The sequence below is a fragment of the Salmo trutta genome, chromosome 6 (genome assembly GCF_901001165.1).
Source record: "Salmo trutta chromosome 6, fSalTru1.1, whole genome shotgun sequence".
NCBI classification, from domain to species: domain Eukaryota; kingdom Metazoa; phylum Chordata; class Actinopteri; order Salmoniformes; family Salmonidae; genus Salmo; species Salmo trutta.
In genome coordinates, this window is record NC_042962.1 from 39,086,054 (window position 1) to 39,106,368 (window position 20,315).

Sequence of the window (20,315 nt, forward strand, 5' to 3'; positions counted from 1 at the left end):
CAGAAATAACAATATAATTCATGCCTTTACCTTTGACGAGCTTCTTCTGTTGGCACTGCAATATGTCCCATAAACATCACAAATGGTCCTTTTGTTCGATTAATTCTGTCGTTATATATCCAAAATGTCCATTTATTTGGTGCGTTTGATCCAGAAAAACACCGGTTCCAACTCGCGCAACATGACTACAAAATATCTATTAAGTTACCTGTAATCTTTGTCCAAACATTTCAAAGAACTTTCCAAATACAACTTTATGTATTTTTTAACGTAAATAATTGATAACATTTAAGACGGGATAAACTGTGTTCAATACAGGACGAAAACAAAGTGGAGTGAGCTTTCAGGTCGCGCGCCACTAACAAACAGTACACTTCACTTGACCCTCGTTCTGAACTGCACTACTTCTCCATTTCTCAAAGGTAAAACATCAACCAATTTCTAAAGACTGTTGACATCCAGTGGAAGCGATAGGAACTACAAGCAAGTGCCTTATAAATCTAGATCCCCATAGAAACCCCATTGAAAAAAGAGTGACCTCAACAACAAAAAAAGAATCCTGGATGGTTTCTCCTCGGGTTTTCGCCTGCCAAATAAGTTCTGTTATACTCACAGACATCATTCAAACAGTTTTAGAAACTTCAGAGTGTTTTCTATCCAAATATACAAATAATATGCATATCCTAGCTTCAGGGTCTGAGTAGCAGGCAGTATACTTTGGGCACGCTTTTCATCCGGACGTGAAAATACCGCCCCCTAGCCTAGAGAGGTTAAATGAAATTGGAATATGTTTTTATTCATCACACTTTTCTTTAACCATTTATGTTGTTTAATACAGGGCCGACATACAAGTTCCTTACTTTTGTCCCCTTCCATTTTTGTGGTAATGCTGCAATTAGTTGGTTATAATTTTGGGTAGAGCAGACATTTCCATATGTCTGTGTTAGCTGCATGTGTGACATAACTCCACCAGTCCTATGTATGATATCATTCACTAAAATTGTACCTTTTTTAAACATTTCTTTGAAAAATATGTTTTTTTTATATCAATCATTAGTATATTAGTGTCTTTTCAGGTGGATTAAACTGAAATTGCCAACCAACTTTCTAAGGTTTGTTTAAAAAAAGAATGATATTTTGGAGATGCTTTCATTTTCAAATAACCGAAAGTGAGCAGTTGTAATCTGAGTAAAGGGAAAAAGGCCATTCTTGAACATAGGATGACACATTCCTACCAATTTACTAGAGAACCAGTTTGGATTTAAGTATAACTTTTGTATGTCTGATGCCTTCAGTGAGAGGTCTAATGCTTTAATATTTAATCATTTCTGCCCTCCGAAATCTTATTCGTTATATAAATAGTCCCTTTTAATTTTGTCTGGCTTGCCATTCCAAATAAAATTTAATATTTTTTGTTCAGATAATTTAAAAAGCAGGTAATTGGGTGCAGGCAAAACCATAAGCAAATAGGTAAACTGTGATATGATTAAAGAGTTAATCAGGGTGATTTTTCCACAAATAGACAGGTATTTTCCTTTCTATGGTAACAAGATCTTAACTATTTTTGCTAACTTTCTATAAAAATGTATTGGAGTGAGATCATTTCTTTCTTTTGGGATTTGTATAGCGAGTATGTCCACATCTCCGTCAGACCATTTAATTAGTAAACTACACGGTAATGTAAAATTAGCATTTTTTTGTGATCCAATACGTAATATAGTACACTTGGTTTTAATCCAGAGAGGATAGCAAAATTATATAGATCCTCTATGAGGTCTTGGAGAGATTCTAATTGTGGTTTTAAAAAAAAACATGAATCATTAGCGTACAATGACACCTTAGCTTTTAAGCCACGGATTTCTAATCCCTTAATATTAATTGTTGGATCTAATTTGAACAGCTACCATTTCGATGGCAATAATAAATATATATGCCGATAGCGGACAACCTTGTTTTACTCCTCTAGCTAGTTTAAAACTTTGAGATGTAGCCATTATTTACTATTTTACACCTAGGGTTACTATACATAACTTTAACCCATATAATAAAAGATTCACCAAAATTGAAATATTCTAGGCATTTACATTAGAGGTTGACCGATTAATCGGAATGGCCGATTAATTAGGGCCAATTTCAAGTTTTCATAACAATCGGAAATCGGTATTTTTGGACACCGATAAAAACATTTTTGTACACCTTTATTTAACTAGGCAAGTCAGTTAACTTCTTGAGGCTACCTGGGACGTTAGCGTGCCACCTGTGGCGCACCCTATCAACAGCAGGTGCATTTCAAGAGCGGCAAATTTGAAACCAAATAAATGTACAAATTCAAATTTCTCAAACATACAACTAACTTACAGCCTTTGAAAGATAAACATCTTCTTAATCTAACCACGTTTACCGATTTCAAAAAGGTTTTACGGGGAAAGCATAAAGTTAGGTTATGTTAGGAGAGTACATTGACAATAGCTGTGTGCAATGCATTGTCGATTCAAAGACATGCGTCACCAAAACCATACAATCAGCTAAAATTATGCACTAACCTTTTACAATCTCCATCAGATGACACTCCTAGGACATTTTGTTAGACAATGCATGCATTTTTAGTTCTATCAAGTTCATATTTATATCTAAAAACAGTGTTTTACTATGGCGTTGATGTTCAGGAAATCGTTTCCCTCCAATACCGGCAGTCAAGTCATGACGACAAAATAATTAATTAATATTAGAAAACATTGCTAAAATATTATATTGTCATTCAAAGAATTATAGATTTACATCTCTTGAACGCAATGGACTTGTCAGATTTTAAATTAACCTTACTGGGAAATCACACTTTGCAATAATCTGAGCACTGCGCCAGAAAAATACGCATCGCGATACAGACTAACCGCCATGTTGGAGGAATCTAAAATCGAAAATACTATATAAATAATCCATTACCTTTGATTCTCTTCATCAGATGTCACTTCCAAAGAGTCCCAGGTCCATAACGAATGTATTTTTGTTCAAAAAAGCTCATCATTTATGTCGAAAAACCTCCGTGTTGTAGCGCATGATCTAAGCCAGCCGGACTTCACTTCACTTCAAGAACGGAAAAAATATATTTCCGTTCGTTCAAACATGTCAAACGTTGTATCGCATAAATCATTAGGGCCTTTTTTAACCAGAACATGAATAAAATTCAAGGCGGACCATTGGGTTTTCTTTTAAAACGTTTCGGAATGAGAGTACCCACCATCAAATCGCGCGCCAGGGTGAATGATGGACCATCACGTTCCATGGCTCTTATTCGGTCAGATCTCACTGTAGAACACTCAAAACACTTTGTAAAGGCTGGGGACATCTTGTGGAAGCAATAGGAAGTGCCAGAATATAATTCACCCCCTTTGTTTTTCAATGGCATAGGCTCAAAGTCAATTCAACACATCAGGTATCCACTTCCTGTCAGAATCTGTCTCAGGGTTTTGCCTGCCAAATGAGTTCTGTTATACTCACAGACACCATTCAAACAGTTTTTGAAACTTTAGGGTGTTTTCTATCCATATATAATAAGTATATGCATATTGTAGTTACTGGGTAGGTGTAGGAGGCATTTAAAAATGGGCACATCTTTTTTCAAAAAAGTCTCAATACTGCCCCCTATACCCTAACAGGTTAAGAACACATTCTTATTTTCAATGACGGCCTAGGAACGGTGGGTTAACTGCCTTGTTCAGGGGCAGAATGACAGATTTTTACCTTGTCAGCTCAGGGATTCAATCTTGCAACCTTACAGTTAACTAGTCCAACGCTCTAACCACCTGCCTTACATTGCACTCCACGAGGAGCCTGCCTGTTACGCGAATAAGAAGCCAAGGTAAGTTGCTAGCTAGCATTAAACTTATCTTATAAAAAACAATCAATCATAATCACACATGGTTGATGATATTACTAGTTTATCTAGCGTGTCCTGCATTGCATATAATCGATGCGGTGCGCATTCGCGAAAAAGGACTGTCGTTGCTCCAACGTGTACCTAACCATAAACATCAATGCCTTTCTTAAAATCAATACACAAGTATATATTTTTAAACCTGCATATTTAGTTAATATTGCCTGCTAGCATGAATTTCTTTTAACTAGGAAAATTGTGTCACTTCTCTTGCAACAGAGTCAGGGTATATGCAGCAGTTTGGGCCGCCTGGTTCGTTGCGAACTGTGTGAAGACTATTTCTTCCTAACAAAGACAGCCAACTTCGCCAAACGGGGGAGGATTTAACAAAAGCGCATTTGCAAAAAAAGCACAGTCGTTGCACGACTGTACCTAACCTTAAACATCAATGCCTTTATTAAAATCAATACACAGAAGTATATATTTTTAAACCTGCATATTTAGCTAAAAGAAATCCAGGTTAGCAGGCAATATTAACCAGGTGAAATTGTGTCACTTCTCTTGCATTCATTGCACACAGAGTCAGGGTATATGCAACAGTTTGGGCCACCTGGCTCATTGCGAACTAATTTGCCAGAATTTTACGTAATTATGACATAACATTGACGGTTGTGCAATGTAACAGGAATATTTAGACTTATGGATGCCACCCGTTAGATAAAATACGGAATGGTTCCTTATTTCACTGAAAGAATAAACGTTTTGTTTTCGAGATGATAGTTTCCGGATTCGACCATATTAATGACCTAAGGCTCATATTTCTGTGTGTTATTATGTTATAATTAAGTCTATGATTTGATAGAGCAGTCTGACTGAGCGATGGTAGGCACCAGCAGGCTCGTAAGCATTCATTCAAACAGCACTTTCGTGCGTTTTGCAGCAGCTCTTCACAATGCTTCAAGCATTGCGATGTTTATGACTTCAAGCCTATCAACTCCCGAGATTAGGCTGGTGTAACCGATGTGAAATGGCTAGCTAGTTAGCGGGATGTGTTCCTGGTTCGAGCCCAGGTAGGAGCGAGGAGAGGGATGGAACCTATACTGTTACACTTGCAATACTAAAGTGCCTATAAGAACATCCAATAGTCAAAGGTATATGAAATACAAATCGTATAGAGAGAAATAGTACTATAATTCCTACAACCAAAAACTTCTTACGCGGGAACCACCAGCTTTCATATGTTCTCATGTTCTGAGCAAGGAACTTAAATGTTAGCTTTCTTACATGGCACATATTGCAGTTTAACTTTCTATTCCAACACTTTTTTGTTTTTGCATTATTTAAACCAAATTGAACATGTTTCATTATTTATTTAAGTCTAAATTGATTTTATTGCTGTATTATATTAAGTTAAAATAAGTGTTCATTTAGTATCGTTGTAATTGTCATTATTACAAAAAATTTAAAATTAAATAAAAAAATAAAGATTTGGCGGATTAATCGGTATCGTTTTTTTTTGGTCCTCCAATAATCGGTATCGGCGTTGAAAAATCATAATTGGTCGACCTCTAATTTACATATAAACGCGAGTCGTACTTGATTAAAAGCCAGGCCTGGTGTCCCCGATATTTCATAGTATTCAAATATTTCCAGTACTTGTCTTATACACTGCTCAAAAAAATAAAGGGAACGCTAAAATAAACACATCCTAGATCTGAGTGAATTAAATAATCTTATTAAATACTTTTTTTCTTTACATAGTTGAATGTGCTGACAACAAAAATCACACAAAAATAATCAATGGAAATCCAATTTATGAACCCATGGAGGTCTGGATTTGGAGTCACACTCAAAATTAAAGTTGAAAACCACACTACAGGCTGACCCAACTTAGATGTAATGTCCTTAAAACAAGTCAAAATGAGGCTCAGTAGTGTGTGTGTGGCCTCCATGTGCCTGTATGACCTCCCTACAACGCCTGGGCATGCTCCTGATGAGGTGGCGGATGGTCTCCTGAGGGATCTCCTCCCAGACCTGGACTAAAGCATCCGCCAACTCCTGGACAGTCTGTGGTGCAACGTGGCGTTGGTGGATGGAGCGAGACATGATGTCCCAGATGTGCTCAATTGGATTCAGGTCTGGCGGGCCAGTCCATAGCATCGATGCCTTCCTCTTGCAGGAACCGCTGACACACTCCAGCCACATGAGGTCTAGCATTGTCTTGCATTAGGAGGAACCCAGGGCCAACTGCACCAGCATATGGTCTCACAAGGGGTCTGAGGATCTCATCTTGGTACCTAATGGCAGTCAGGCTACCTCTGGCGAGCACATGGAGGGCTGTGCGGCCCCCCCAAAGAAATGCCACCCCACACCATGACTGACCCACCGCCAAACCGGTCATGCTGGAGGATGTTGCAGGCAGCAGAACGTTCTCCACGCCGTCTCCAGACTCTGTCACGTCTGTCACATGTGCTCAGTGTGAACCTGCTTTCATCTGTGAAGAGCACAGGGCGCCAGTGGCGAATTTGCCAATCTTGGTGTTTTCTGGCAAATGCCAAACGTCCTGCACGGTGTTGGGCTGTAAGCACAACCCCCCACCTGTGGACGTCGGGCCCTCATACCACCCTCATGGAGTCTGTTTCTGACCGTTTGAGCAGACACATGCACATGTGTGGCCTGCTGGAGGTCATTTTGCAGGGCTCTGGCAGTGCTCCTCCTGCTCCTCCTTGCACCAAGGCGGAGGTAGCGGTCCTGCTGTTGGGTTGTTGCCCTCCTACGGCCTCCTCCACGTCTCCTGATGTACTGGCCTGTCTCCTGGTAGCACCTCCATGCTCTGGACACTACGCTGACAGACACAGCAAACCTTCTTGCCACAGCTCGCATTGATGTGCCATCCTGGATGAGTTGCACTACCTGAGCCACTTGTGTGGGTTGTAGACCCCGTCTCATGCTACCACTAGAGTGAAAGCACCGGCAGCATTCAAAAGTGACCAAAACATCAGCCAGGAAGCATAGGAACTGTGGTCACCACCTGCAAAACCACTCCTTTATTGGGGGTGTCTTGCTAATTGCCTATAATTCCCACCTGTTGTCTATTCCATTTGCACAACAGCATGTGAAATGTATTGTCAATCAGTGTTGCTTCCTAAGTAGACAGTTTGATTTCACAGAAGTGTGATTGACTTGGAGTTACATTGTGTTGTTTAAGTGTTCCCTTTATTTTTTGAACAGTATATTATCTCCAATGTATCGTCCATGTAGACAACCTGTCTGATTAGGATGAATAATATCTGACAATACTTTTTTAATTCTATGCGCCAAGCATTTTGCTAGGATTTTTGCATCACAACACTGAAGTGTAAGAGGCCTCCAATTTTTTAAATGGACTGGATCTTTATATATACCACTTGGGTCCTGTTTCAGTAATAATGATATCAGACCTTCTTGTTGCGTGTCCGATAATCTACCATTTATATAGGAGTGGTTAAAACATGCTAATAATGGTCCTCTGAGTATATCAAAACAAGTTTGGTATACTTCCACTGGTATGCCATCCAGCCCTGGAGTTTTCCCATCCTTAAAGGCTTTAATTGCATCAATAAGTTCCTCCTCTGTAATTTGGCCTTCACATGAGTCTTTCTGTACAGATGTTAATTTTACATTATTTTAGGAAAAAAATCCATACAATTAAATTCGGTTGGTGGAGATGGAGGAGACTGAAACGAAAACATATTCTTAAAGTACTTAACGTCATCTTTCAAAAATATAATTCGGTGAATCATGCATGACTCCATCATTTGTAACAAGTTTCAATAAAACATTTTTGGTAGCATTTCTATATTGAAAATTGAAAAAGAATTTGGTGCATTTTTCCCCATATCACATCCATTTCGCTTTATTATAATATATTACACTAGATCTTTCTTGAATAAGTTCCTCCATTTCTTTTTGTTTTTCCTCTAACTTATTCTGTGCCTCTATGGTACAGTTTTTATTGCTATCTAACTGTACTGTTAGTCCTTCAATTTCCTTTGTTAATATGGACTCTTTTGATCTACATTGCTTTAGTTTGTGAGATGAGTACTGAATTGTATGGCCTCGAAAGGCACATTTAAATGTGTTCCATACAATAAGGGGATCTGCTATGTTATGTTGGAAAAAGTCAGTTATAAATTCTTCTGTCCTAGTTCTAAACAATTTATCATCTAGTAGGCTTTGATTAAATTTCCAATATCCTCGCCCACGTGGAAATTCTGCAAGAGTAATATATATGCCAATTACGTGATGATCCAACCCCATTCTGTCCCCTATCAACACTTTTTAAACTTTTGGTGCCAGAGAGAATGACATAAGAAAGTAATCAAGACGACTAGCTTGACTAAGCTTCTGCCATGTATATCTCACTAGGTCAGGGTTTTAAGTCTCCATATATCCACTAATTCCAATATATCCATGACATTCATGATTTCCTTTAGTGCCTGAGGGTGATAGTTCGTAGTGTGATTTCCTTTACGGTCCATAGAGGTGTTTAAAACTGTATTAAAAATCTCACACCATAATAAAGAGTCTAGTGTTGCTTGTAGAGTTGATAAATTCTTATATATATTTTCAAAGAAGCTTGGATCATCATTATTTGGACCGTATAGGTTAATAAGCCATATATGTTTATTGTCCAATAACATATTTAAAATAATCCATCTACCTTGATGATCTGTTTGGACAATTTGCTCATTTGGATCAAAATTACTGTTAATTAATACCATCACCCCTTTTGAATTTCTTTGCCCAAGGGAGAAATATATTTTGCCCCCCCAGTCCTTTTCCCACAAAACTTAATTTAACATTTTTGAATGACTTTCCTGTAAACAATAGATATTATATTCTTTCTCTTTTAGCCAGGTAAATACTGATCGTCTTTTCTTATTATCTGCTAAGCCATTACAATTGTAACTGGATATACTTATTTCAACTTAAGACAACTTTCAATTCTATTTATCAAAATATATGTTTGTAAACGTACCATTAAAATGTAACATGGTGATTGAGTGTCTACTGTATATAGCTGTACCATGATATTTGCATTGCTACTAATAAACCTCCAATTGGTCTCCACTATTCCACCTGCTAAAAGCCCTCCTTAACCCAAGTTGGGTTGTCATCCCAATGCCCGGCAGACCACCCCCGACCCCCGTATCCCATAGCCCTGAAGAGACTGGGATCCATCCTTCGAAAAAAGCACACAGTGACATTACAGAACAGAAGTATATCAACCGCCAAATGCATTTCCATCGCCCTCACCTCAATTTGTATTATATATATCATCTAAAATATATATATATATATATATATATATATATATTATATATATATATATATATATATATATGCTACATTACTACAAATATTAATAGCTAATTATGGAAAATAAGAAACAGGATGTTTTTATATATATATATATATATATATATAAATCCTGTTTCTTATTTTCCATAATTAGCTATTAATATTTGTAGTAATGTAGACAATTTATGCAAAAGGATTTTACCTCTCACCAGTCTCGCCATTACCAAAATTACATTATTGCAAGCAATTATTATATTAGCAAACAATTATAGTGAATCATCCTATATTGTTCCTAACATCTTTTACTCCTTTGCAACAGTTGTGGGATATGCACATACACCCACACACTCAACCCATTTCCCCCACACAACCATAGGCTCGAATTCACCAGTTGCACCATCCCAGAGCCCAACTCAAGGTCTTGATTTACGAATGCATATACAGTTGCAGCTGTATGAGAAGGCCTGTAAGACTGTGCAAAAAAAAAAAAAGGGCAGAAATGGGAAGATTTTATTAACCATTGTCACGTCCTAGATGGAGGTCAAATGTACCCCTTTGCCCTGAAACACCCACAACACGGTCCCCCGTATTGACCATATTCCCAAGCATCTCCATGCAGTCAGACTTTTGATTTTGTGCCACAATAATATACCCCCTCTCTGAATGTCCGAGTGTGACCCCCTCCCCATGGGTTACTGCAGCTAGTGTTGCCAGCACTGCCACTGCCTGGGTGGGGGCACCCCACCGGCTAGGTACAAGGTCGTCAAGGTTCTCATTAGCAGCTTTGAGAAATTCCTTGTATAGTATGCTCTCCCTTTAGGGGGCTTTGGCTTTGCAGGACCAACCCTGCCAAGCAGGCTCAGAATCTTGAGGGGGCAGTGCTGCTCTAGGTCTCTGACCACATTTTGGCGGCATACAGACCGCTTACAGCAGGCCCATAAAACAGTTAGGGACTTCTCCTTAGTATCTGGGTCATTCAGGTGGGTGTCTAGGGTATAGGGTTGTGGACCGTTCCATCAATATAGGATCATAAATAAATAAATTAGATGTATAATTTATTTAAAAAATGTAGTTCCCCATGATAGGACAATAAATTAAAATTTATAATTTATTTTAAAACGCTGTTCCACCATGATAGGACAAGAAATAAATAAGAAAAAGTATATCAATCATCTGAACAACATTGAAAGTTCTCTCACACCCGCTCACAGCAATACATTGGTTCTGGGATATGCAACCATTTTCTTCCTCACTCAACGCCACACTTTCCCAAACATAAAAAAAACACCACACCATCCACACATACTGTGCCTTCTGTTTACTGAGTTTTTACCTTCACCATGTTGAATTTGTGTTCCAATTAGTTATATTTGAAGATATATAGAAAAGCTATATTTTTTTGTTGTATTATTTCAAACCACAACCGGGCTAGAATTGTGTTTCATTATTTTCGTCGTCTATAAGAACTTTATCATTTTTAAGATACCTGTTGTTCAGAGACACAAAGGCTTATCAATATGATGAAGTTGCCCCTAGACATTAATCATTGGTCAGTTTAGCATTTTCCCCACTAATAGGATTGGGGAGGGGAATCTCCTAGATCTGTACCTAGGGGAAACTTCACCCCGGAGCTAGACAGTACGTTGAATACCATCCTACCCGGGAAATCTGTATTGGGGACGGAGAAACAGGGGACATCATCATGTTATCTGGAGGGTTCAACAGCACCATGTCTGTCTTGAACTTGGAGTTGGCCATCTTCATACATTCTTCCAGTGTTTTGATGAAGGTGTAACACGTGGCACTCAGTAAAGAGGAGGCCTCATTCAGACTCTGGAGCAACAAAGAAAAGACAAGGAGAGGTGAATCAGTCAACAACAATTGGAGATTAGGCACAGACAAAAATAAAGACCTAAACATAAACAATATTAAGCCTAATATATTGGTTTGATATAATACACAGACATGCCTCAGACCTTCCTAGGTGATGTGAAGAAACTACTCTGTTTAAATTGGCAACACAATTTGTGTTACTAAAAAAGTGCTTGAAGAGTTTACAGGGCTCCAAACTGCAACCATTTAGTCACATTTGGCAACCCTTTGACTTTGTATGTTACATTTTTTAAATTGGACATACCGGTGAGAGTTGCACATTTTACCTGGTCACGTCAATCAAAACTTCAAATGTTTTGGGTGGATAAAACCCTGCTTTTGTTAAACAGTAAAGTTAAACAGTACATTTTTTGGGGTGCACGAGGGGGGAGAAGAGGGTGTGAGAGTCCCACTCATCGCATCAGCTGGCCCTGTTGAAACGGGCTCAGTGGCTCCGTTTCAACAGGGCCAGCTGATGCGATGAGTGGGACTCTCACACCCTCTTCTTCCCCGTCGTGCACCCCGAAAAATGCATTATGATTGTATAACATTTAAAAATGCAATTGCGGGGGTAAAACACAAGTTTGGAAGCAAGCTGCTGTCCATGCAAAAGAGAGTAGGATCTCGGCTTTCTTTAAGTATACTTTTTATTTCTCAACTCTCAATATTTAGCTCAAGGCACACTGTTCTACAATCAAGATATCTGATATGGCTTTGAAATACGGAGTGCACTAGGCCTCATTGGGGACATTTAATTTACTGTTAGATTAATACATGGCAACACTAGCAGTAGGTGTTATAGTTTGAGTCAGCAATCGAGCTAATGTGTTTGAAGTTCACTCCCTTAGGTGGTGAATTAGTACCAATTGAATTAGGCCGATGTCATATTAGTGAACATAAACATGAACGCAAAACATTTTTATTCTGGAGTCCTATTTTGACAGTAAAACATAACAATAATAACCTAATTATCAACCCAAAATTCATGACAATCACTGTTACATATAAAAAATATCTTGAATTATGCATTCGTGCTTGGACATGTTATATGTAACAACTTATTTATTGAATACTATGAGTCTATTGCACTTCTTAATAAATCACTGTAAATTTAAATTACTTTCTAAGATAATTACTTTTCTATTATTTTTCTATTGCGTGTCCCTGCAAAAATGTGGGAGTGCGACCAAATTGTGGGCTGGTGCTACCAACTGAAAAAGTTACTGGCTCCAGTGCCACCAGTGGGAAACGTTAGTCTGGAGCTCTGGTTTAACATAATTTCTGTATCCATCAAAACAAATATATATTTTTGCTGTCTGTTTTTATTTCCCCAACCCTGGGCTCCCAGTCACACCACACTAAACACACACGATAAGTGCCTTTCTCAAGGGCACAACTGCAGTACCAGCTTGCACCAGATATTTCCTCACCAGCCTTGGGATTTGCACCGGCAACACTCCAAATCCTGGCCTGGCGCTCTGATCTCGTGTACAGTGGCACTACAACCATTTAATTTGGGGTAGATGAAGACTAAAACAGCAAACACACCCACGCTGGTGATTTCTGACAGCCAACAATAGGGCGGCGTCCCAATGGCACCCTATTCCATACAGCGCACTACTTTTGACCAGGGCCCATAGGTTTCTGGTCAAAATAAGTGCAGTATGTAGGGAATAGTGTGCCATTTGGGACACAGCCTAGCTGAAACCATGCAGGTATAGTTACCTCCGAGCGGGAATTGGAGTGGTCACCTTCCTGGTCCTCAGACTCCTGTATCGTGTGGACCTGCTGCATTAGCAAGTCACAGTAGAGACGCAGCTCGGACATCTTCGTCTTAAGAGATTCTGTCTTCTCTGTTATTTCTTCCAATAAAAAAAATATATAACACTGTTATTTTAGTGAGAGACCCTTTAAGGCAAGGTACTGTAACTCTAGCCTGGTTAGTGGTCTAGATCTGTTGGTGCTCTTCAGTGTTTCCCCTAGGATTTTTTCCAGTAGCAGTGTCAGAGTTAGCACTTATCACTTATCTAAGGGTGTGTTTAGTCCGGTTCCCTTTTTCAGGGCAATGTGAAGACAAAGCTCCCCAGTTTGCTTGTCATTACACTAGACTACTGCAACACTGTTTCCCCTGCCATGCAGGGGAAACAACTTGCAGACTTGCAGACTTGTTTACGCTGCTGTGCGTTTTTGTTGCCGATCTTACTTTGCTACCTAACGGTTTTTACTTTTTCATTACCGTATATTTTTACTTTTTACCCTCACTCAACTTTTTTCATTCAACTTTCTTACCCCGGAGGTTTTATCTGGACATGGTTCGTCAGGACTTCAAACAGCCGAAGCTAAGTAACATTAACATGATGCCTTCTAATTGCAGTCGCTGTACTTATAATATACAGGAGAACGATCGCCTTACGGCAAGGATAGCTGTGCTACAAGCCCAGCTTCAGACGCAATCGCTAGGCAAGGGTAATTTCAGTGTAGGAAAGGATGAAACAGCGTCTGTGCCACCAGTAAGTACAGATAGTAACGTTAGTATAAACCCCCTCGCACGGTCCCCGCAGCCGGACAACTTTCTCATGGCTTCTGGAGGGAAACGCTGTAGGAATGCTCAACCGGAGTCGCTTATTCAGCCGACAGAAACTTTCAACCGGTTCTCCCCATTAAGTGAGTCGGAGTCGGAGGCCGAGACTTCTCTGGTCTCTACTCTTCCCGCTGTGGGGTCTGAGACGCCGACGGCTCCCACCGTTAGCTCTGACAAATTGAAAACCCTAGTCATTGGCGACTCCATTACCCGCAGTATTAGACTTAAAACGAATCATCCAGCGATCATACACTGTTTACCAGGGGGCAGGGCTACCGACGTTAAGGCTAATCTAAAGACGGTGCTGGCTAAAGCTAAAACTGGCGAGTGTAGAGAGTATAGAGATATTGTTATCCACGTCGGCACCAACGATGTTAGGATGAAACAGTCAGAGGTCACCAAGCGCAACATAGCTTCAGCGTGTAAATCAGCTAGAAAGATGTGTCGGCATCGATTAATTGTCTCTGGCCCCCTCCCAGTTAGGGGGAGTGATGAGCTCTACAGCAGAGTCTCACAACTCAATCGCTGGATGAAAACTGTGTTCTGCCCCTCCCAAAAGATAGAATTTGTAGATAATTGGCCCTCTTTCTGGGACTCACCCACATACAGGACCAAGCCTGGCCTGTTGAGGATTGACGGACTCCATCCTAGCTGGAGGGGTGCTCTCATCTTATCTACGAACATAGACAGGGCTCTAACTCCTCTAGCTCCAGAATGAAATAGGGTGCAAGCCAGGCAGCAGGCTGTTAGCCAGCCTGCCAGCTTAGTGGAGTCTGCCATTAGCACAGTCAGCGTAGTCAGCTCAGCTTTCCCCATTGAGACCGTGTCTGTGCCTCGATCTAGGTTGGGCAAAATTAAAAATGGCCGTGTTCGCTTTAGTAATCTCACTAGTATAAAGACCTCCTCCATTCCTGCCATTATTGAAAGAGATTGTGATACTTCACATCTCAAAATTGGGTTACTTAATGTTAGATCCCTCACTTCCAAGGCAGTTATAGTCAATGAACTAATCACTGATCATAATCTTGATGTGATTGGCCTGACTGAAACATGGCTTAAGCCTGATGAATTTACTGTGTTAAATGAGGCCTCACCCCCTGGTTACACTAGTGACCATACCCCCCGTGCATCCGGCAAAGGCGGAGGTGTTGCTAACATCTATGATAGCAAATTTCAATTTACAAAAAAAAAAAACAATGACGTTTTCGTCTTTTGAGCTTCTAGTCATGAAATCTATGCAGCCTACTCACTCACTTTTTATAGCTACTGTTTACAGGCCTCCTGGGCCATATGCAGTGTTCCTCACTGAGTTCCCTGAATTCCTATCGGACATTGTAGTCATAGCAGATAATATTCTAATTTTTGGTGACTTTAACATTCACATGGAAAAGTCCACAGACCCACTCCAAAAGGCTTTCGGAGCCATCATCGACTCAGTGGGTTTTGTCCAACATGTCTCTGGACCTACTCACTGCCACAGTCATACTCTGGACCTAGTTTTGTCCCATGGAATAAATGTTGTGGATCTAAATGTTTTTCCTCATAATCCTGGATTATCGGACCACCATTTTATTGCGTTTACAATTGCAACAAATAATCTGCTCAGACCTCAACCAAGGAGCATTAAAAGTCGTGCTATAAATTCTCAGACAACCCAAAGATTCCTTGATGCCCTTCCAGACTCCCTCTGCCTACCCAAGGACGTCAGAGGACAAAAATCAGTTAACCACCTAACCGAGGAACTCAATTTAACCTTGCGCAATACCCTAGATGCAGTTGCACCCCTAAAAATGAAAAACATCTGTCATAAGAAACTAGCTCCCTGGTATACAGAAAATACACGAGCTCTGAAGCAAGCTTCCAGAAAATTGGAACGGAAATGGCGCCACACCAAACTGGAAGTCTTCCGACTAGCTTGGAAAGACAGTACCGTGCAGTATCGAAGAGCCCTCACTGCTGCTCAATCATCCTATTTTTCCAACTTAATTGAGGAAAATAAGAACAATCCGAAATTTCTTTTGATACTGTCGCAAAGCTAACTAAAAAGCAGCATTCGCAAATGGAGGATGGCTTTCACTTCAGCAGTAATACATTTATGAACTTCTTTGAGGAAAAGATCATGATCATTAGAAAGCAAATTACGGACTCCTCTTTAAATCTGGGTATTCCTCCAAAGCTCCATTGTCCTGAGTCTGCACAACTCTGCCAGGACCTTGGCTCAAGGGAGATACTAAAGTGTTTTAGTACTATATCTCTTGACACAATGATGAAAATAATCATGGCCTCCAAACCCTCAAGCTGCATACTGGACCCTATTCCAACTAAACTACTGAAAGAGCTGCTCCCTGTGCTTGGCCCTCCTATGTTGAACATAATAAATGGTTCTCTATCCACCGGATGTGTACCAAGCTCACTAAAAGTGGCAGTAATAAAGCCTCTCTTGAAAAAGCCGAATCTTGACCCAGAAATTATAAAAAACTATCGGCCTATATCGAATCTTCCATTCCTCTCAAAAATTTTAGAAAAAGCTGTTGCACAGCAACTCACTGCCTTCCTGAAGACAAATAATGTATACGAAACGCTTCAGTCTGGTTTTAGACCCCATCATAGCACTGAGACTGCACTTGTGAAGGTGGTAAATGACCTTTTAATGACGTCAGACCGAGGCTCTGCATCTGTCCTCGTGCTCCTAGATCTTAGTGCCGCTTTTGATACCATCGATCACCACATTCTTTTGGAGAGATTGGAAACCCAAATTGGTCTACATGGACAAGTTCTGGCCTGGTTTAGATCTTATCTGTCGGAAAGATATCTGTTTGTCTCTGTGAATGGTTTGTCCTCTGACAAATCAATTGTAAATTTCGGTGTTCCTCAAGGTTCCGTTTTAGGACCACTATTGTTTTCACTATATATTTTACCTCTTGGGGATGTCATTCGAAAACATAATGTTAAATTTCACTGCTATGCGGACGACACACAGCTGTACATTTCAATGAAACATGGTGAAGCTCCAAAATTGCCCTCGCTAGAAGCCTGTGTTTCAGACATAAGGAAGTGGATGGCTGCAAACTTTCTACTTTTAAACTCGGACAAAACAGAGATGCTTGTTCTAGGTCCCAAGAAACAAAGAGATCTTCTGTTCAATCTGACAATTAATCTGGATGGTTGTACAGTCGTCTCAAATAAAACTGTTAAGGACCTCGGTGTTACTCTGGACCCTGATCTCTCTTTTGAAGAACATATCAAGACTGTTTCAAGGACAGCTTTTTTCCATCTATGTAACATTGCAAAAATCAGAAACTTTCTGTCCAAAAATGACGCAGAAAAGTTAATCCATGCTTTTGTTACTTCTAGGCTGGACTACTGCAATGCTCTACTTTCCGGCTACCCGGATAAAGCACTAAACAAACTTCAGTCAGTGCTAAATACGGCTGCTAGAATCCTGACTAGAACCAAAAAATTTGATCATATTACTCCAGTGCTAGCCTCCCTACACTGGCTTCCTGTTAAGGCAAGGGCTGATTTCAAGGTTTTACTGCTAACCTACAAAGCATTACATGGGCTTGCTCCTACCTATCTTTCCGATTTGGTCCTGCCATACATACCTACACGTACGCTACGGTCACAAGACGCAGGCCTCCTAATTGTCCCTAGAATTTCTAAGCAAATGGCTGGAGGTAGGGCTTTCTCCTATAGAGCTCCATTTTTATGGAATAGTCTGCCTACCCATGTGAGAGACGCAGACTCAGTCTCAACCTTTAAGTCTTTACTGAAGACTTATCTCTTCAGTAGGTCCTATGATTAAGTGTAGTCTGGCCCAGGAGTGTGAAGGTGAACGGAAAGGCTGGAGCAACGAACCGCCCTTGCTGTCTCTGCCTTGCCGGTTCCCCTCTTTCCACTGGGATTCTCTGCCTCTAACCCTATTACAGGGGCTGAGTCACTGACTTACTGGTGTTCTTCCATGCCGTCCATGGGAGGGGTGCGTCACTTGAGTGGGTTGAGTCACTGACGTGGTCTTCCTGTCTGGGTTGGCGCCCCCCCCTTGGGTTGTGCCATGGCGGAGATTTTGTGGGCTATACTCGGCCTTGTCTTCGGACGGTAAGTTGGTGGTTGTAGACATCCCTCTAGTGGTGTGGGGGCTGTGCTTTGGCAAAGTGGGTGGGGTTATATCCTGCCTGTTTGGCCCTGTCCGGGGGTATCATCGGATGGGGCCACAGTGTCTTCTGATCCCTCCTGTCTCAGCCTCCAGTATTTATGCTGCAGTAGTTTATGTGCCGGGGGGCTGGGGTCAGTCTGTTTCATCTGGAGTATTCTCTTGTCTTATCCGGTGTCCTGTGTGAATTTAAATATGCTCTCTCTAATTCTCTCTTTCTCTCTTTCTTTCTTTCTCTCGGAGGACCTGAGCCCTAGGACCATGCCTCGGGACTACCTGGCATGATGACTCCTTGCTGTCCCCAGTCCACCTGGCCATGCTGCTGCTCCAGTTTCAACTGTTCTGCCTGCGGCTACGGAACCCTGACCTGTTCACCGGACGTGCTTGTTGCACCCTCGACAACTACAATGATTATTATTATTTGACCATGCTGGTCATTTATGAACATTTTAACATCTTGACCATGTTCTGTTATAATATCCACCCGGCACAGCCAGAAGAGGACTGGCCACCCCTCATAGCCTGGTTCCTCTCTAGGTTTCTTCCTAGGTTTTTGGCCTTTCTAGGGAGTTTTTCCTAGGGAGTTTTTCCTAGCCACCGTGCCTCTTTCACATGCATTGCTTGCTGTTTGGGGTTTTAGGCTGGGTTTCTGTACAGCACTTTGAGATTTCAGCTGATATACGAAGGGCTATATAAATAAATTTGATTCATGCCCCTCACATTGGTACCACAAAAGAGAGATGAGGATGTGAAGGTTTGTTGGAAAAACATGTGCCGTTTTTGGATATTGATTGGATGGGGAGACATTCCCAAATATGTGTGGAAATTTGTACTGACACGATATTCAGATCATTTGTTTGCAATATATGATCTACTTGGGCGGCAGGTAGCCTAGTGGTTAGAGCGTTGGACTAGAAACCGAAAGGTTGCAAGATCGAATCCCTGAGCTGACTAGGTGAAAATCTGTTGTTCCTAGGCCGTCATTGAAAATAAGAATTTGTTCTTAACTGACTTGCCTAGTTAAATAAAGGTAAAAAAATACTCCAATATAGATTTGGCCATGTGTTTTAGGTTATTTTCCTGCTGAAAGGTAAATTAATTTAAGCAATTGTTTTACTCCTAAATTGATTTAGGTTTGCCATACCAAAGGGGTTGAATACTTATTGACTCAAGACATTTCAGCTTTTCGTTTGAATTCATTTGTAAAAATGTATAAAAACATAATTCCACTTTGACAATATGGGGGTATCTAAATTCAATCCATTTTAAATTCAGGTTTACCCAATTACTGGGAGTTTGAGTATGCGGCTCTACTTTTATAGCCTACAAATTCAGGCTGTAACACAAAAACACGTGTAAAAAGTCAAGGGGTGTGAATACTTTCTGAAGGCACTGTACATGATACCAAGTCTCGTTCCAAGACGGCGGCAATTAAAAAAATTTAAAAGTAAATTGGGCTGATTTATAGGCACATTGAATGAACCATGTTGCACCGTAGTTTAAAAAGTCTGTGGATAGCGCCCAAACTAAGACGTCATATCTGAATTTCTCCATCTTTATGCACCTTCGCCATTACAGCATTATTTAAATCTGCAGTACTCCTCTACTATTTATTCTGTCACCAATAATATTTACATGCTAATATCATATTCTGATTATAATTACGTCTCATCTTTTAACTAAATGCAATCTATTATCTTCCAAAATGTAAGTTTCAAGTTTTATCAGTTGTGTTTACGGGATACTCATGGTATACATCGTCCAACGAAATGCTTACATGCAGGTTTGTTCTCGACAATGCAACAACAATAAAAATCTAAAAACCTGAACAAAGTAAATGGCTCAGTAGAATCTAAGAAACGTTTTAGCATAAGTATAATACAAGTATAATAAGAGTCTGGTAGCAGCAGTTGTGAAGTGTGTGTAGCATGAATGAATGTGTGTGTGTGTGTGTGTGTGTGTGTGTGTGTGTGTGTGTGTGTGTGTGTGTGTGTGTGTGTGTGTGTGTGTGTGTGTGTGTGTGTGTGCAAAGGTGCAGAGAATCAGAGCAGGTGGTCAGTCCAGTTCAAGTGTTCAGCAATTTGATGGCTTGTAGATAGAAACCGTCTCTTAACCTGTTGGCATCCGACTTCATTCTCCGATACCATCTGCCGACGGTAATGGAGGGAACAGCTTGTGGCTGGGGTGTGTAAATGTCCTGGGATGGGTGGGAGCACGGTTCCAGTGATGTACTGGGCCATCTTCACAACCTGCTGGAGGGCATTGCGGTCGTGGACGAAGCAATTCCCGCACCAGGCCGTGATGCAACCGGTCAGGAACCTCTTGAAGGTGCAGCGGTAATATTTGGAGAGGACCCGGGACAGTATACCGAATTTCTTCAGCCGCCCTCTTGACAAGACAAGTCCTCGGTGTTGTGGACGCCGAAGAACTTACAACTTGTGATTCTCCTGCTCCCTCTGCGTCCTGAAGTCAACAATCAAATCATTTGTTTT

At 40.6% G+C, this 20,315-nt stretch overlaps 1 protein-coding gene across 2 annotated transcripts in view; it reads right to left on the reverse strand.

Annotated features, from left to right (window-relative positions):
- Positions 1-20,315, reverse strand: part of LOC115195905 (pleckstrin homology domain-containing family A member 3-like) — a 33,363-nt gene that overhangs the window by 6,351 nt on the left and 6,697 nt on the right. For both annotated transcript variants that reach the window (XM_029756251.1, XM_029756252.1), the window contains 2 exons: positions 12,815-12,951; positions 10,877-11,050 (listed from right to left, as the gene is read on the reverse strand). In XM_029756251.1, the coding sequence (XP_029612111.1) occupies positions 10,877-11,050; positions 12,815-12,916 (276 nt within the window). In that variant the 5' untranslated portion in view covers positions 12,917-12,951. The remainder of the gene's footprint in view (positions 1-10,876; positions 11,051-12,814; positions 12,952-20,315) is intronic.